The sequence below is a fragment of the Scleropages formosus genome, chromosome 1, assembly GCF_900964775.1.
Source record: "Scleropages formosus chromosome 1, fSclFor1.1, whole genome shotgun sequence".
Lineage (NCBI taxonomy): Eukaryota > Metazoa > Chordata > Actinopteri > Osteoglossiformes > Osteoglossidae > Scleropages > Scleropages formosus.
Genome location: NC_041806.1, coordinates 1,240,244 through 1,257,908, shown reverse-complemented (window position 1 = coordinate 1,257,908; position 17,665 = coordinate 1,240,244). Strand labels below are relative to the sequence as shown.

The 17,665-nt window shown below is 45.5% G+C and overlaps 1 protein-coding gene across 8 annotated transcripts in view; it reads left to right on the top strand.

Annotated features, from left to right (window-relative positions):
* LOC108931907 (glucagon receptor-like) overlaps window positions 1–17,665 on the top strand; it is a 40,349-nt gene that overhangs the window by 18,043 nt on the left and 4,641 nt on the right. For 3 of the 8 annotated variants that reach the window (XM_018747996.2, XM_018747999.2, XM_018747998.2), the window contains exons 2-10: window positions 9,114–9,261; window positions 9,786–9,882; window positions 9,993–10,100; window positions 12,190–12,281; window positions 12,534–12,640; window positions 12,793–12,958; window positions 13,465–13,624; window positions 14,159–14,219; window positions 16,830–16,899. In XM_018747996.2, coding sequence (XP_018603512.1) covers window positions 9,208–9,261; window positions 9,786–9,882; window positions 9,993–10,100; window positions 12,190–12,281; window positions 12,534–12,640; window positions 12,793–12,958; window positions 13,465–13,624; window positions 14,159–14,219; window positions 16,830–16,899 — 915 coding nt within the window. In that variant the 5' untranslated portion in view covers window positions 9,114–9,207. Of the gene's footprint in view, window positions 1–8,557; window positions 8,839–8,883; window positions 9,262–9,785; window positions 9,883–9,992; window positions 10,101–12,189; window positions 12,282–12,533; window positions 12,641–12,792; window positions 12,959–13,464; window positions 13,625–14,158; window positions 14,220–16,829; window positions 16,900–17,665 lie in introns of those variants that run through there. The other 5 variants (XM_018748000.2, XM_018748002.2, XM_018748001.2 and 2 more) reach the window with 5 other exon arrangements.

The following is a 17,665-nucleotide window of genomic DNA, read 5'->3' as shown; positions in this document are numbered from 1 at the left end:
TTGAATGTCAACATGAACTGTTGAGTTGTCATCATGAGGGTCCTTCATGAGTGCCACTTGTTTATTTATGGTACGAAAGCACCCATGTGTGAATACCAGTGTCCTGAAAGATTTGGTGTAGCGCATTTTAGGAGACTGCAGCAAAAATGGACGACTCATTGTCCAAAAATATGTCAGTGTGCTAAAGGTGGCCTATCATTGCAACACTGTAGTTGTTTTTTGTATTGCAAGAAATAAAAGGTCCATGACTGACAGAGAATCCAGACCACCTAGGGGAGAATGGCTCTGGCTTGTAGGACACAGGATTGCAGCATTTGTGCAGAGTGATTACAGTATTTACCCAGTCCATGTGCACCTGCTGGGTGTTCTAGCTTTTATGAGGTGGTCAAATTCCACTGCCCAGGGGGCATAGAAAGTGGAAGGTGCAGTTGAAGTGACAAGATGCAACTCAGACCACCTTTTTCCACCACACTCTCCTTAAATCACTGACCTTAACCTGCCCCTTGACCAGTGCCATTGGAGGTCACATGTCAGCTATTAGTTAAAACAACCAGGGAGCAGATCATCGAGTGCCTGGGAATAATCCTGCTGGGATGCAGTGATTCTGCATGGCTAGAGTCCAGCTGAAGGAATCCCATCCAGATGCTAAGGAGTGAGTCTGCACTTTGGCGGAGCTGCCAAACCTGATTTGCTCCAGTGAACCTGTAGCTCGGGAATGGTGCAGAGTGCATCATGCAAGCTGTCCTAACGCAGCAATTATGCAAAGCGACACAGCTGAAGATCTTCATGAAGTAGCAAGAAAGTGTGGGAGTTCAGGATGTGGCGTCTGGTAACATTTGGTCAGTCGTGCCAACGACCAGGAAAACACAGGCTACATCACTTCGGCTTATATTTGCTGCATGACTGAATATAGCAGCGTTTAAAAACTATGTGAATGAAGATGCTTTAGAAAGGATTTGAAGTTAGAAAAGCCCAGTGATACAAACAAGTGCATATGCAATATATGTCATTGGATTTATTATTCTTGGAGCTGCAGCTGAATCCATGCTTGGGTTGCAGCTGTTGAACCACTTAGTGAATAAAATCTAATGAATGGAATTTATCAGTAACAGAGGGGAAGAAGCATCCTTTTCCATGGTCCTCACAATTAATCTAGTTTAATCCTGAGACCCTGGAAGAAGGTCTGCATTCATAGGCCTGGTGTTCCACAGGAGCATCTACCCTCCACCGAGCATTTGACCTCTAAGGAGAAGTTAGGCTTATATTGCAACATGACTTTATAAATTATATAGATGCCACACATGCCCACGGGTGCATCCCAACACTTGGAATTGGGTCCTTGCAGTTAGTTTATGCTTTGGTGAAAGGGGGACTGATACTCCTTACCAAGATTTACTTACAATAACTTTAGCCTGAGCAGTATGAGGAAATGTCTTCAGAAGGAGGTGAAGAAGAAGTTCTCCAAGTTGCATCACCTGGCTGCCAGGGGAGTTGCCTTGGATACATATATACGTCCCAGTCCTGGACAACGAGACGTTATGACCTTCAAGCCTTAAGACATACCGCTGTATAGCTACAGATCAAAATCAGCTGAAATGCAGAAACAGAACGTCATAGTTCACAAAAAAATTGATTTCTTGTGGTCAAAGGATCCGCTGGGTTGACGGATGGCCTTCTGCTGAAAGGGTGGAGTTGAAGAAGTTTACTCGGCACTCTTGTGAATTTGCAATGACATTGATCCTGTTGCGAGGAGAAATCCCCATCTGATTGACAGTTGATATTTCAATTATGAAAAGAATGACTGTTTCCGTCAGCGGTTTGGAACATCCTGAGGCAACAATCTGTCAGTAAAGACATGAAGGTGCAGGGTGGACTCCCGCTGATCCTGTTACGGCACTTACTGCACATAGTAACGATACAGTAATGAACCGGCTTGTGGGATTGATCTGTCATCTCCGATCCCGTGAGGCCATTGGACTCCCAGCATGCTGTGGTTGATGGGGAAGGCTTTCAGAAGTTAGATTTGCATTTGCATAGAAAAATATCAGCATTCATTACATTTTTATGAGGACCATGTCATTCAGTGGAAAGGTTCATACACATTATACACAGAGACTGCACACGCACATATGATTTGTGCCGCATACACTCACTTAAGTGCTGTCAAGTTGATGTATAGCGAGGCTGAAGAATGTTCATTATTTATTCATTTATTTTTTAGTTAACAAAAGAAAAGAACTGGGTAACAACGGTATACAGACAGAATCATATAGTATACCAAGTAAATGTAAATACATACAGATAGATGGAACTTCTGGTGTGGACCATAAGCCATATAATTCATTGTCTGAAAATGTGAGGAAGAAATCCATCTGTGCTCCATGACTTTGTCAAAAAAAGATTTGGGATTGTGATTTAAGGAGAGTATAGAAGGGGAAAAATCTGACTTTTCTTGAAGATCTTTCTAATTCTTCTAGGAAAATTAACTCCAGCACTGCCTGCTACCTTTAGGCAGTCTGGGTGTAAAACTGGAACTATGCAGCCAAACATTGGACAATCACTTGTTTAAAGTTGGAGACAAACTTGAGAGGGCATTCGACTAATAGAACACATTGATTTAGCGACATGAGCTGGATCTGCAAGGACAGTGAGTCGCATTGCAGAAAGATGAGTCTGTGAGCTCCTGCCAGAATCACCCAGAACAACTGGCTCTTGGATCAGCTTCTTGCTCTCCACACATGACGTCAAGAACGGATTCTGTGAAACTCTAGATGTACTGGAGGCAGAACATCCAGGGACTATTTTTATTAGCCATTTATTAGTTTGTGTTCATAAATGCAAATTCAGTATTAGTCGGTGGCTTTTGCGAGTGCTGTTGACATTCAAAATTTACATGAAGACTGTATATTCATGGTGGGTATCTGCATGGTGGAAAACATGGCTATGTAAAAACACTGGTTAAATATTAGTTGCTTGAAGACAATGTATTCCATGATTAATTTGAATGAAGATGTCAGATGACTAGAAAATGCTTCAAATGCTTCCTGCATATGCAAATACCTCAATACAACATTGAGAGTGGCCCTTTCTCCATGATGGAAAAACAACTTGAAAACCATACACGCTGATCAACTCAGATTCAATGGCAAAGGAAGTTTCTCAAGTGATTTGTGCAGAGGTCAGCAAATATGGGACTGAGATACAGTATGTGGCTTGAAATTTTTTGTTGGTGTTGTGATACTGTATCCACTGTCGTGTTGGTGACTGGAAGTCTCTGATCCGATGATCTGACTCGATAGCAGGGCGTAGGTAGAACCGTGGCTGCAGAACTGGATCAGTGCGTGGACTGTAAGAGAGGAATCCTGCTGAGCTACAATGGAGAACTGGCAAAAATCAGAAAATATTTAAGTCACTTTGAATCAATGTACGTGATAAGCAACAACACAGAAACTAGAACTGGTATGTAGCCGCTTTTCTGAAAAGACTGAGATGGACAGGATGGAGGGTACAGATACACACTGGTTTACGTTTTTGGTGATGCTCTGTGGTTTACTTTATGGCCCATCCCTTAGCAGGGCAAGTTGGCTCCTCTAGGATGAGTACAGCGGCAGGGCTTGTCATGCTAAACTCCTCCTACCCTGACCCGCACCCCAAGGCAACGGTAAGTGGCCTGGAGCGAAGCTCTCCTTCTCAATCAGATGAACTCTCACTGAGAAACGAGGTAAAGTGGCTTTCGTATTGTAATCTTGTTGTGACTTTGGGGAAATAGGCCACGTGTGCTCCCATCCCCTCAGAGTAATGCAGCGATTGGGAGGGGGGGGAGGGACACTTGCTCGGCCAGCTGTGCTTGTTTGGCAGCGTTGCAGTAGTCTGTTTGCTCGGTGAAAGCAAGCAGCAGCAGTAGAGGACAAGTGGATGCTCCCAGTGGGCCGACCTCCCCGAGCACGTTACCGCGCACACCTCTCGGACCCACCCAGCCCCAGCTACGCGCAGATCCTGGACCCCCGGGAGGATGAATCCCAGCATCGCTCGCAAACCTCAGAGCTGGCAGAGAGAGGTCTGTGTTTGTAGGGCCTCTGTACGTATTCCGCTCCGGTCTGATGTCGGACCCCGACAGGCCTCTGGAACACACTTCAACGGGCTCAAACTCATCGTGTTGTTTTTTCCTCCGCTATCCATTTTTCCAAACATATGAATCGACAGGTATTTCAGTGTACTGTGTACCTGTTCACCAGCTGCAATGTGGAATCTAAGTTAATCATTCACGAAAAAGCTATTAAAATCAAGTTTTTTAATTTGCCAAGCGGACGCACCCTGGCAGAATCAGAGTTTTGCTCGAGGTGTATTTACACAGCTGAGTGCAACACTTGGGCCCAGTTCCTTTTCCTTTTCAAGGGCACAAGAGCGTTATACGTCCTGAGACTCAAACCCGTAACATTTTGGCAGGAGGGTCACCACTGGTAACACAAAGCCACACCTTCTATGAGTAACTCAGGGAGCATTTTGTAGCTTCATAGTAAGCTCCCTAAAGGGGATTATGAGCCCGTTTTGCGCCAGTCCTTCGCGAAGGTTCGTGTCTCGGATGCAATTTGCCAGAACGGATCGGTTTATTCTTCTTTTATTCCCTAATGGACATCTTGATCCGGAGTCCGGAACACTTACTAAGACAGGGGCTCGCTTTTACCCATTCTTTACCGGGTTATGCCTTAAAGAATTCATCTGACCTTTGTGGAGTCTTCCTAGTGCTCCGTACTCGTGTCGGGCCTCCTTTTTCCCACCCTTGGCCCCTGCTGGCGTGGGCTCCGCAAGTGTTAGTGTTTGAGTAAACAATGTGCTGCGTGCGTACACTTCAGACGCTGGAGGCCCCGGCCAAGCCGTTGTGGGAGTAGCATCGAGGCACCAAGAGTCTCTGTTTACACTGCTAATAGTCATTATGTTGTTTGCCTGGGTGTATGTGGGCATCTGTGTGTGTTTGTGTGTATGTGAGAGTAATGGCCTGCCTTTCTCGGAGGGGTGTCTGGATGATAATCTTCCTGCTAATTTGCGATGATTGACCGAGATGAGGACGCTTCAGGGTTGGTCCCAGACGGTCTCCTGTGCGGGAGGTTGCGCGTCGTGGAAAGCGGGAGGACTGGCCGCTGTGTGGGGACAGGTCTCTTCATCGGGACACACGCTGTATATGAAGGTTCATGTTGGCTGATAAATGATCCACCCCGCCGATTGACCGATCGACCGATGGACTGCATGACACGCTTGTGGCAGTCAGGGCTCCGAACACCTGTTCTTATTCACTGCGTTCCACCGTGGTCCATCCGAGGTGTGTGTCGCCCCAGTGGAACCAACACCGTTTCACTCCACATGATGTCACTCTGCTCTGGCCACCTTCAGCGTGGATCTAACAAACCGCTGTGGAGAATACCATAATCTGGCCCTTCAATCTGACGGATGGACTTGTTTTTATGCAAGGTTTCACCACTCTGTTTACCACGGCTTGTGCTACATTTGTTCATTTACCCCCAATTGTCCCTGTGTAACTGAGCAATCGGGGAGACCGCCGCTGTGTGTGAGCGATGGTTATCATCTGTAGATGGAAGTTTCACTGTGTTTCTCTCTACGTGCGTTAGTGTGTATTTTTGGACATCGCTCTCTCTGTGAGTGTGTTTATTGACGCGAACAGGTACGCGTATTGCCGTGTACGGATACTATGACGCAATCCACTGTTTAGCTGCTAAGTAAGGACCCGTAACTGCTGACCGCTTGAATTTTTCCCCCCCTAAGTGTCCGTGAGGGACGAATCCTTGGAGATGGATGGGAAGCAGGGGGTCATGGGAGCAGCCTGGATCAGGCGCCTCCGTGGGCAGCTATTGGTGGCAGGATGTCTCGGGGCAGGAGTCCCCTGTGACCGAGTGTGCGCCGTCAGGAATTTGCCGGTGAACTCGTTCACACTGCATCGCCCGGTCGTGTTGTGCCGTGGACTTCAGTGGCCGAACTTTCCAACGGATCTACTTCGGGAATGAGCTTAAACTCTAGATGGGTGTCCACGCAGCGGGTTGCAGTGAATTTCACTCGTCTTTGTGTGAATTCGCAGAGTTTAGGGTTAAGGGTACGACTGGGGTGAGCGATGCCTTGAACGCTCATTTCTCAGTGTTGCCACCAGGGTGTGCATCACATTCACGCTTGGGTACTCCAGGCAGAGGTTCCAGCTCACGGTGGGGTGTCTTTTCTGAATTTTGCTGGGGAGAATTAATTACGGGAGCAGAGAAGTTAGACAGAAACTCAAGCAGTTTGTTGCTAGAGCCATCAGCGCATTCAAGAGATCCTTATTAAGCACTTTGGTCCTTTCCCCACAATGCTGTTTTTTTCATTCAATAAAGTATTTCTTCAGGACTCTGATGCAAACTACTGTGTAAGCATCTTGAATTAAGGTATTTTGTTTGGATGCTCCACACTGATATCTACTTGAAGATGAGCCTCCAGTTGGCTTGGGAAAGAAAACACAGGTCTTGTTTTTCGCAGTACAAGTTGCGTACTGCAGGCGATTGAGGTTTCCCACCACCAGTCCTCCACGAACACAAGATACATGAACACACAGGTTCCCGCAATGCTCTTGGTCAAAGTCCATGGAGAGATCCTGCTGTGTCCTTCAATGTCTTCATGAGACGCGCGGTTCTGTGAAATGATGATGGATGACTGTAACCTGTTTATGTCTTCTAAGTAGCAATACAAAGGTATCTGTCCTCAGCCTTTCTTTGTGCTCCTCTCAATGACGAAGCACAGCACCGCTGCGCACGTGCGGAAACGGGAGCAGGGTGCCTTGACCGTCCGCAGCCCACAGACTGGAACGGAATGGAATTTGAAACGTTTTAGCCAAAAAATGTTTCCATGATCAAGGTGTTTTTTGCAGAAACGTTTCAGATTTCGTTCCGTTCTCCGACTTCGGCCCGAGCGGTTGGGATGCACGTGGACAGATACCTAAGGTAAGTGCCTGTTGCCAATGGGACCACAGTGGTTCTGGACAAAAGAGCATTCATCATGAAGCTAGAAGTTTTCACCAGGGCACTTTTACACTGTGCACATCATATATATAGGAATAAATACAGTGTCCTATCCCACGACTGCATTTCACTAAACACGGTATTTAAATTTCAAAAACATGTTGCGACCAGTTTTCCCACATTCTAGATCCCTTGTTCCCCGCATCCCTAAACAGACCCCTAACCCCTCGCTCCCCCCCCCTACAACATCAGTACCACCTCCAGCCCCACTCCCTTGGTACCACAGTATTGACGCGTGCACGTTGTTCACACACATTCCAGACTGTGTGGGCTGGACCTGAGGGAATGGGATGCAAACAGAACATTTGTGTCCAAGTATCAAGGGCTCCATAACTTTGGAGCCTGAAGAGTCTGTGATCTTTAATTACAGAAACGGGGCATGTGAGTCCACTACTGACAACAGGGATGGACTGTGAGGACTGCGATGCACCACAAGGGCAATAGTAGGAACCAGCTGCAGCCATGGATAAGTTATGGAACTGAACTTAACTGACGTGGATGCATCAGGCGTTACTCACTCCATGAAACATATGACTAATAGATGTCTGTCTTGAAAATGGGAAGTGGGAGATGGGACAGAGGTTGGTAACACAATCGCTCAATTAAACTGGACAACTCATTCATTTTGCCTACCTCCTCTGCTAAGAGTCTGGGAGTGATGATGGACTCAAGTCTGTCTTTCTCTTAGCACATCGAAACCACAACCCTGTCCTGCAGATACATGCTGCATAACATCCGCAGGTTCCGTCCTTACCCCTCTACTGACTCCGCCCAACTACTTGTTCAGGCCATGGTGACTTCCCATCTGAATACTGCAATTCTCACCTGTGTGGCCTTCCTGCTAATGCCATCAAACCTCTGCAGCTTCTACAAAATGCTGCTACATGAGTTGTTTGATTTGCCAAAGCGTTCCCACGTATCTCCTCTACTCATTTCTCTGCACTGGCTTCCTATAGCTGCCTGGATCAAATTCAAGACCCTGGTTATGGCCTACAAATGCATCAGTCGAGCTGCTCCCAGCTATTTACAATACTTGATCAACCGCTACACCCCAACCAGACCCCTTTGCTCGTCTACTTCTGCTCACTTGGTGGTCCCGCACACGAAAGGTAAAGTGCGGAGGTTCTCAGTTCTGGCTCTGTTGTGGTGGAACGGCTTCCCCTCTCACTCAAAACTGCAGAAACTCTGTCTACATTCAAGAACGGTTTGAAGAGTCACCTTTTCCAGACTCACTTTACCCATGATCTCTTAAGCTTACGAAAGGTGTAAATGTTCATGCACCGTAACTTTATTACCATGCCCAGAAAAGCCTTTACACAGCCACTACTCCTGTAATCTACGTAAGTGTTTGTGCATCTCAAAAAAAAAAAAAAAAAAAATTGTCGGAAGATGATCTGGAATCGTCTATTCTGAGTTTTATGCAGCTACTTGTGTGATGAATATTGGTTCATGTGGTGGAAAGAAACAAACTAACTTTACTTAAGAATCACACGTATGCAACTATGTCTCTCTTTATCCAAATGTAGTGCACAACTTGTATTCTCTGAGATGTACTTCGCTTTGGAGAAAAGCGTCTGCTGAATGAATAAATGTAAATTTAAATGTAAATGTTAAACAGGGAGGAAGGAGGATCTCATGTCCCTGATGGTGAGAGGCAGGACATCGCCATTTTCACTGACTTGAGGTCCAGTTTCTTGTGACAGGAACAAGAAAGGATGGCTGGGTGACGCTGTGTTGGACAAAAACCACACATAAAGAATTAATGGCAAACCCCCCCTCCACGGTATTTGCACGCTGCCAGGCTCATCAGCCACGTATCCGTCTACATCGGGTTGATCACTTATTTAAGAGTGCAGATGAAGGGTGGTTCATACAGAGGAGCACTTACTTGTGTTGGGCACAGTGGAAGTGTAGGTGGTCCTCTGGGCAGTAGCTGATGTCATGTGTGTCCTTAGAGTCTGAGCTATGGTCTGGAATGATCTATCCCCTGGTGTTTGGGGTCGCTGTGTGTGAGGGGGAACGTGTGCGTTAACAACTCCTTTTCTCCATGTCATCCAGGTCATGCGGTGAGTCCAGGTGAAGTCCTCTTAATGAGGTGAGCTCTGCCACGCCACCCCACGTCCCCTCACAGTGTTGACCGCAGGATCGAGGGATGTCACAAGGGTTTCTCCTCTTAGTCCTGCTTGCAGTCTCTGCCAGCACCCAGGTAAAACTCATCACCCTAGGTAGGGCTAACTCGGGGTGCTCTTTCAGTCTACACACTTCCACCCTTTGTGATCGTCTCCTCTGATCACACATCCGTAGCTCCGACTTTGACCCTATATACTGAAATAACAGTATCAGATTTCCGTCTCTGGTTCTTGTGTGATCTGGCTCTTCTTAGTGTTGTTTGAATGACCCAACAAATGTGGAGTGATGTTTGGAAAGCAAGACCTTGTTGATCACCATATTTGGTGCTAAAGGTAATAGGTAAGGTTACAGGGGCTTTCAGATAGAGCCTCGATTGTGCGCTGGAGCATCATCACCACCATTACAGCGTGTTCGTTTATCTGTAGTGGGATGCTACTAAACACTCCCTGCAGTGGTACTATAGTATTGTGTCTACAGCTCAGAGTGATAGTGACATAGGTTTTGAGATTAGTAAGACTTCTGTCCTGATGCTCTGCTCTCTGTACACATGACCCAACAGTGCCATTCATGTGGATGAAGATGTCTGTGTCCCCCTCGCAGGCCTGCTCCGGCAAAATCGTGAAGGTTTTGATGGAACGATGGATGAGTTACAAGAACGAGTGCATGCACACTATCAGCACTGATCCGCCAGCCACGGGTGAGGCGTTCAGATGATGTTATACATAATTATTGCTGTCCCGTGGGCTTCACCTGTGAGACCCATTCCTCTCTCTGTCTTCTGCTGGGTTCTGATGGGCTTTCCCTCAGCTGTCGTGTGTAACCGGACATTCGATCAATATGCCTGTTGGCCCGATGGAGTACCTGGCACCATTGTCAACGTGTCCTGCCCCTGGTACCTGCCCTGGTACTACGAAGGTCAGTACCCTACTGTCACTTCTCTGGCAAGGTTTGGGCAAAGAGTGAGGGTTCCAGTACTTTGGGTTGTGCTTGGATTTTGGAATAAAGGTGTGGCTCACTGTAGAAAACCTAAGAGTTTTGGCTTGAATGTGAAGGTGTCAGTGGTTGGCAGAGAGTGTAGCTTACAGTGGGAGATGTCACAAGCTTGTTGAAAGGTGATTGCAGAAGTAGCTGGAGGACAGTACAGAATTACTCAGTGGCTTGGGTTAACACTGGTCATTGACATTTATTCATTTGGCTGACAGTGTTCTCCAAAGTGGTTTGTAATGTAAAGCAACTTACATTGATTTACCTGTTTATTGTGTTAGTTCATTTTAAAGGAACAATTCAGGGTAAATATCTTCCTCAGGGATGCTACAGCAGGATATAGAATTTGAACCTGCAACCTTCAGATCCAAAAGCCTCAAGCAGTAACTACTATGTTACCTGCTGCCCCCGTGATGGAGGTTGAAACAATCAGTGATTTGGTTTAAGGTTGGACATGAAGCCAGAAAGGCTTTTTGACTTGGGTTAAGGATGGAGGTAAAGGTGGAAGTGGCCAGTATCTTAGGTTAAGGTGGGATGTGAAAGTGGAAATGGTCAGCAAATTTGGGTTAAAGTTGGAGGTGAATGTGGAAATGGCCATCAGATTGGTTGAATGTTGCAGGTTAAGATGGAAACGGTCAATGACTTGGACTGAAGTTGGAGGTGAAAGTGGAAATAGTCAGTGGCTTGATCTAAGGTTGGACATGAAAGTTGAAGGTATCAGCAACTTGGGCCAAGTGTGGAGGTACCAAAAGATGATCAGAATGCTGGTACTCCTAAGGGAAAAGGTGCTGCTAAAGGTTTTTTGTCGACTTTTTGGAGGGAAAAATATGGGACCAGCATGGCTGAGCAAGAGCTATGCGACCGTTATGCTGTGGATACACGCTCACTTCTCCTCCCATGTTTCCTCTCAGCGATCAAGAAAATATGATCCTAGGCTTATGCTGTCAGACTTTATCTGTCCCCAGATCTCCTGGGTAGATGATAGCAGTTATGGCTGTTAATTCTGTACAAAGGCTTCCATCTTCATAGGTTGTACATTTTCATTGAAATGAGGTAGTAAGGTAATGTGACAGTCATATTGCTTTTGCAGAGGAATTTCTAACTTCCTGCTTCTTATCTGGCATCAGGCGCCTATAAATCACCGAGCCCCTCTGCTATGCAGCATTACTGGCACAGCAGCCCTGCGAACCAGATGCCTATAAAAAACAGAGGAACTTCGTAAAAAAATGTGCGGAAAAAACTCTTTGGACTGTTCTTCCTTCAGACCTCTGTTTAAAATTTAAATCATGATGCGTCACGTGAAAATCTTAAATATAAATATTTTGCTAATTGTGTAACATAGGACTTGTGTAAGATGAGCGGTATTGTTCATCAGGAGCGATTTGGCCCTCAACCTACTCTTTGATTTGTCAGGAAAGACTTGACAGAGGACAGTTATGAGGTTTCAACAGAAGTGATTGGGGCTCTTGGTTTCAGCAGGACTCAAGCAACACTGGGTGGTTTCATCTAAAGTAATCCAACACAGGGAAGTTGTGCAATTTAATATCGGGAGACCCATCATTTGGGGGTATTCCATGTTCTTCTGGAGTTGGCCAACATGAGGCAACAATGTTGTTTAGTCTGGAGCGATTCAGCACTGGGCATGAGTGTGTTTTCATCTGAAACACATTTGGCAGTGGGGAATTTCAGAGAGAGCAATCTGAGGGTTCCATGGATATGAGAATGACTTGAGAAGTGTGTAGGGGCAGAATGATGAGGAAGTATAAGCTGAAGCAGTAAATGAAAGGTGAAAGTGGGTGTTGTAAGCTCCAAAGGTGTAGAGGATTTACTGTATGTCTTTATTGCGCAAGCATATGTGCGCACCATCCTTTTCTCTCTCCCTGGATAGGGCTCTTTGCATGAAGATAATAGGGTTTGCATATTCCACAGATTGGTCTGGCTTGGGCCATGGGGTTGACAGAAAGCTAAACCCACCTGTTCTGGTTACCTCACACCATGTTGGTTTCTGTGTGTCTTTCAGTCCAGCACGGCCTTGTGTTCAGTGTCTGTGATAAGAACGGAAAGTGGACTTCCAGGAACACAAGTGAATGTGACCAGGAAGACTCTGCCCAGGTGAAGAGAAGCCAGACGGGGTTTGTTGGTGAACAGCTGAGGCCTCTGATGCACAGCTTATGATGACTGACATTCATATCCAGACAAATAATGTCTTTAATGAGATAAATCTGTAGTGTCATGATATGCAGATGTAAGCGCAGTGATGAAAAGATTGATTCTGGGCTGCTCCCAACTGTAAATGAACTCCTACGCGATCTTCAAGCTTCCGTGAGGTTCATCCATGAGTGATGGTATGAGTTGTCCCCACAGCAGCAGTATGGGCAGATGCTTGCCAAACTCCAGGTCATGTACACTGTTGGCTACTCCCTGTCCCTGGGGGCACTCACCCTGGCGCTGACCATCCTGGTAGCCTTCAGGTGGGGATTCATTAGGAGAAACATCTGCTGAATAAATAAAAATTATTTCTTAATTGCCACTCTGCTGTCTGCACAAAGAGTGATAAAAATTTCCCAGGGACGGTAAGCAAAGCTTCACCTACTTGTTTGTTTTTGTTGCTTTGTTATCTCAGAAAGCTTCACTGCATGCGCAACAACATCCACATGAACCTGTTTGCCTCCTTCATCCTACGAGCGTTGTCCATCCTTGTCAAGGATGCCCTGTTGAACACCTCGCAGCTTAACTTCTCTGAGAACGCCACGCTGGACTACCAGGTGGAGAACTTGGTCAATGACAAGGTGAGGTCTCTGTGGCAACCATAGGGAAGATGGAGGTGGAGCCAAATGGCAGATGGGCGGGGCCCTTTCTGTTACATGATAATATCGGGATTGGTTGATTATGCTTTCATTTGAGAGGACACTGAAAAAGAAAAGAAAGTAAAAAAACAAAAGTTAAATGAAAGTTGTTCTTTCACACTTTGCTAATCTTGGCTACTTTGCAAGCAAGAAAAGGGTTATTTCAAGCGTTTGCTCAATAGCCCTAATTCTGGTCCATCTGCTTTTTGTGAGAGATTTACTGATGTAATAGCAGTTTAATAGCCCCTAGCAGATGAGGTTAATGATGAAAATAGGGGGTATTAAATGTAAGGAGATGCAGTAAAGAAAAGATCATGTTGTTAAGAGCAAATGCGGTTCTCTACAAAAGTAATTATGCATAATTCACACAGATCACATCCCTGTGCCTTGGTGGCTTTATGTCTGTGTGTATCCGTGATCACGTCCGCATTTTCACATATGTGTTCCAGATGGTGACGGGTTGTCGCATCGCTGTGGTCATGATGCAGTACAGTGTGATGGCCAACAACTACTGGCTGCTGGTGGAAGGCATCTACCTGCACAACCTGCTGGTGGTCACGGTCTTCACTGAGAGGAACTACTTCAAGATCTACCTCTGCATTGGCTGGGGTGAGTTAGAGTGTGCAACAGAGTGAGACTGTAAATGTCGAGCTGAATGAATCTAGCTCTTATATCCATGTGGTGCAGTTGAAAATCCACAACGCCCCCTTCCAGCTTGGCCTCATTCTTTACACACTACGTACAAACCGATGTTAAAAACCAACAGCTGCAAGAAACTGCCACAGTACATGTGTGAATGTTTTTCTGTCTACGTCTGAAAAAAAAAACTGTTTAGGTGTTAGTAATAATTGCTCTAAATAATTGAAAGCGTGGTTGCCATGGTTTACACAGTAGCAGCAGTAACAGTAAGTTAATTCGAACTGTTTTGAGTATTTCGGTGTGCCGATGTGTATATTCCAGATGGAAGTGCACCGGGTACAGGGCAGGACAGGTACAGGGCAGAAATTAGTTATGGAGACACGGGGACGAGATGAAATGAGACAAAGGCGAGAGGAGGGATGCAGAGAGGAAGCAAAGATCAAGGCCGAACTGTCAGTGCTGTCAGCGCTGCTCAGTATCTTTCTCATTTCTATTGCCCCACAGGTGCACCGCTCATGTTCCTGTTGCCATGGATTGTGGTGAAGTACCTGTACGAAAATGAGGAGTAAGTGCCGTAGAAAACCGAGGTCAAAGACGTTGTAACACTCTTGGATATAGCTATAATAAACAAAAACATTGTGTAAGACTTTCTGTTTTAATAGCTTTATTAAGTTTAAGCTACATTAAACTCACTCACTCTCTTATGGCATTCTTTCAAACGTGCTGGATAATAAAAATCGCCGACGACTCAGCTACGGCCATTGGATGCAGATGTTTATGACGGCCCTGCCTAAGACATGCCTGGCAGCAGCCCTGAGAGTTAATCAGCCATCCAATTCCTCAGCATTGGTAGCCCATAATTACCGCGGTCTTTGGCTCATGGAGGGTCAGTAAGCCTGGCGGAGCTGCGCATCCTCGCAGACAAATGATGTCTATTTGAATGCGCAGCTGTGACTGGCGCTCCCTCATTGGCCCTTATGTAAGATGTTAATATCCCTTATGTGGAGCTTGGTAAAGCATTATACATTGTCCACATAAAACCCTCAGGGCCCATTAGACTCATTCATCAGAAGTGGGCGACTGGGTTTAGACATGAGGCGGGGAGGGGGCTACGATAGATAGTTTGGGGGCTGATTTGAGATGACACATCACCTCTTGCTCCCTGGTGTGAACACAGTTGTCTCATGGAAGGCAGCGAGACAATGGAATTTAATTAGCGGCGAGGTTATGTGGATGTCACCCACACAGGACCGACACGACCGTTTCGTGTTGACGACAATGACACAGCCGTGTACGTGAAGGCGAATTCTCCCAGAGGTGAAACACGTGGGATGGAGACTCTGCTGAAGGAAATGAGGTGTAGAGACCATAAGAAGTACCAGTGGAATACAGCGAATCCATGGCAGCTCCATGGCCATGCAGAAGAAGGCTCCCTGAGCGTGGGTCCGGCGGTCCCCGTCCCCTACCCCACTCCCGACGCCTCTCAGGGAAATATTGCTTAATTATAAAGCTCTTCCCCTGCATGCTGCTCAAAGCACCAAACTGTAAGCCCACGCACAAAAACGTAATGAGCAGTGCAGCTCATAAAATCAATAAATGTAAAAAGAAAAGGCTTTAAAATATAAAAAGTAAAACTACGAGAAATTATGTGGAGCTGGCTAATGTAAAAGAGAATATTTTAGAAGAGGAGATGTTTAACTGCAGAAAAGTATACCGTAGTACTGGGTATAGGAGTAGCATTGAGAAGTAATTCAAGATTGAAGTTTATCGTCATGTGTACAGTGAACAGTTTGTTATACCGTACAATGACATTCTTACTCTGTGAATCCTCTCAGCAGCCTATGACATAAATTATAAGGACATAAGGAAAGAAAAACGCAAGAAAAAAACACAAGGAGAACAGAGGGCGTAAATCACAAATTTACAAAAATTACTATTAGTGCAAAAATCCAAGGAACGAGGTTATATATGTATATAAAGTGTGCAGTGTGCATTGTAAACATGGAAGTCGTACATGTGCAAAGTCCTGCAGAGGCAGATTGGGTCTATTCGCAGTTGAAGAGAGGGTGTGTATTTGCGTACGCAAGGTGCATGCGGAGGTAGTCTGTGGTCTCTGATGATATTGGCGTTGTGGATGTGTATGTGTGTGTAGGAGGGATCGGGGGTAGTTGACACCTCTCAGGCTCAGAGGGTGAACTGTGTCTGCTGTGATGGGTGGAGAGGCAGTGGATGGGTGTCGTTCACAAGCCTTATGGCCTGTGGGTAAAAACGCTGTAAAAAATTGTTTATTAATTATTTCATTCATAATTATTCATTGACTTACACAATAAAATTTACCTCGGTCTGTAAATGTAACAAAGAAAGAAAGTAGGAAAGAAAGGAGCACTTTATTATCTCAGAGGGAAACTAACAGGGTTAATTTATTCTGTGAAAAGCACCTGTTCTGAGGGAGACAAATTACCATTATATGTCATGGAAAAAAATGATCAATGCTGGACAAAAAAGTCATTTAAAATATGTTAAACTACCAAAGCACAAATTATTGATATACATGATAATGGTAACAAGAACCATCATGAAGATCATAGAGAATATTGGTGGTCTTCGTAGCTCGGGTTGATGGCTGAGGTGTTCGGTTGTTGATGATGTCACCTCGACTGGTGATGAAACGTTTGCAACCTAAATGCCAAGCTCGGCGAACAACCGAACACCTCAACAACCATCATATTTTATAATCTTTCTAATACAATTATTATTTTTAGTTTGACTTTTAATGTTTCATACTCATTTGTTTGTCTGTTTGTTCATTCATTCATTCATTCATTCATTCGTTCATTGAATGAATAATAATAATAATAATATTCAATAACTGCCCACCCAGTGCAGGCTCCTGGTGGTCTGCAGTCTCTCCATCAACTTTGTGAAAATTTGGCGGGTGTGCAAAATATTGTGTCAAAACTGCCTTTCTCTATGATTAATAACTACTGTCACGGTGGTAAAATACGTTGCCCACAATAAGAGCAAGACTGTTAATAATATGTTTAATATTTCAGCACGCTTTCACATTTGTGGTGGTTGGATCCAAATGTGTGGTGGTTCCTCCGGAGCGGAACGGCTGCGTATTTTGTTGACATAACTGCATCGAGTTCACGCACCTCCTCTGTGTGACCCTCAGGTGCTGGCAAACGAACATCAGCATGGGCTACTGGTGGATCATCCGCTCTCCCATATTGTTTGCGGTCCTGGTGAGTGTCTCCGTTCTTCGCGCTCTCCTCCCAAGCACCGCTTCTCTTACCTTAAAGAACACCTTCCCGAGCTCAGTTCATACGTGGAAATCCCGATCGAATATTGATTGTGATGTCATCCACACCGCAGCTGGCCAGGCCCATGGCTTCTGAGGTGCTCCTCACTGTGAAATGACTCACTATGACCGTGAGAGCAGCCCAAATGTCATCTAAGTAAAATGCTGAAACACGAATCCAATTAAACGCCGTGGTAGAATGTGGCTCCAGGGTTCAGATGCACGTCAATGGATCAGGCCCCACAGGGTGTTGTTTTCTTGTTCCGCTTCAAAACTGAGGCTTCGCCCCCTGCTGCTGCACCGCACTGCCTGTTTTGGGAAGATGAACGGCTCATTGAATGATACACGGTGCACCGGTGGGACGTGAAGCATCAAACATCTTCCAACGTGACATTATCCATCTGTTTCGAGAGCTCGGAGTGGCAGAGGAATTCCCGAGCTTCTCTGTGTGTGTGCGTGTGTGTGTGTGTGTGTGTGTGTGTGAGAGCCTTGTGCATAAAATACACCACCTCCTTTTGCCACCACTTACTCACATCGACACATACTCTGCTTACAGTAATGTACACACAATGCCCACACACAAACGTTATATATGAGTTTGATACAGCTGTCCATCATTATTTTACCGTGCCGTCCAAAAAAGGGAGCGGATCTATTATATAGCTTAAATGTATATGCAAATAACCCTGGAAGGCATTTTTTAAATTGTT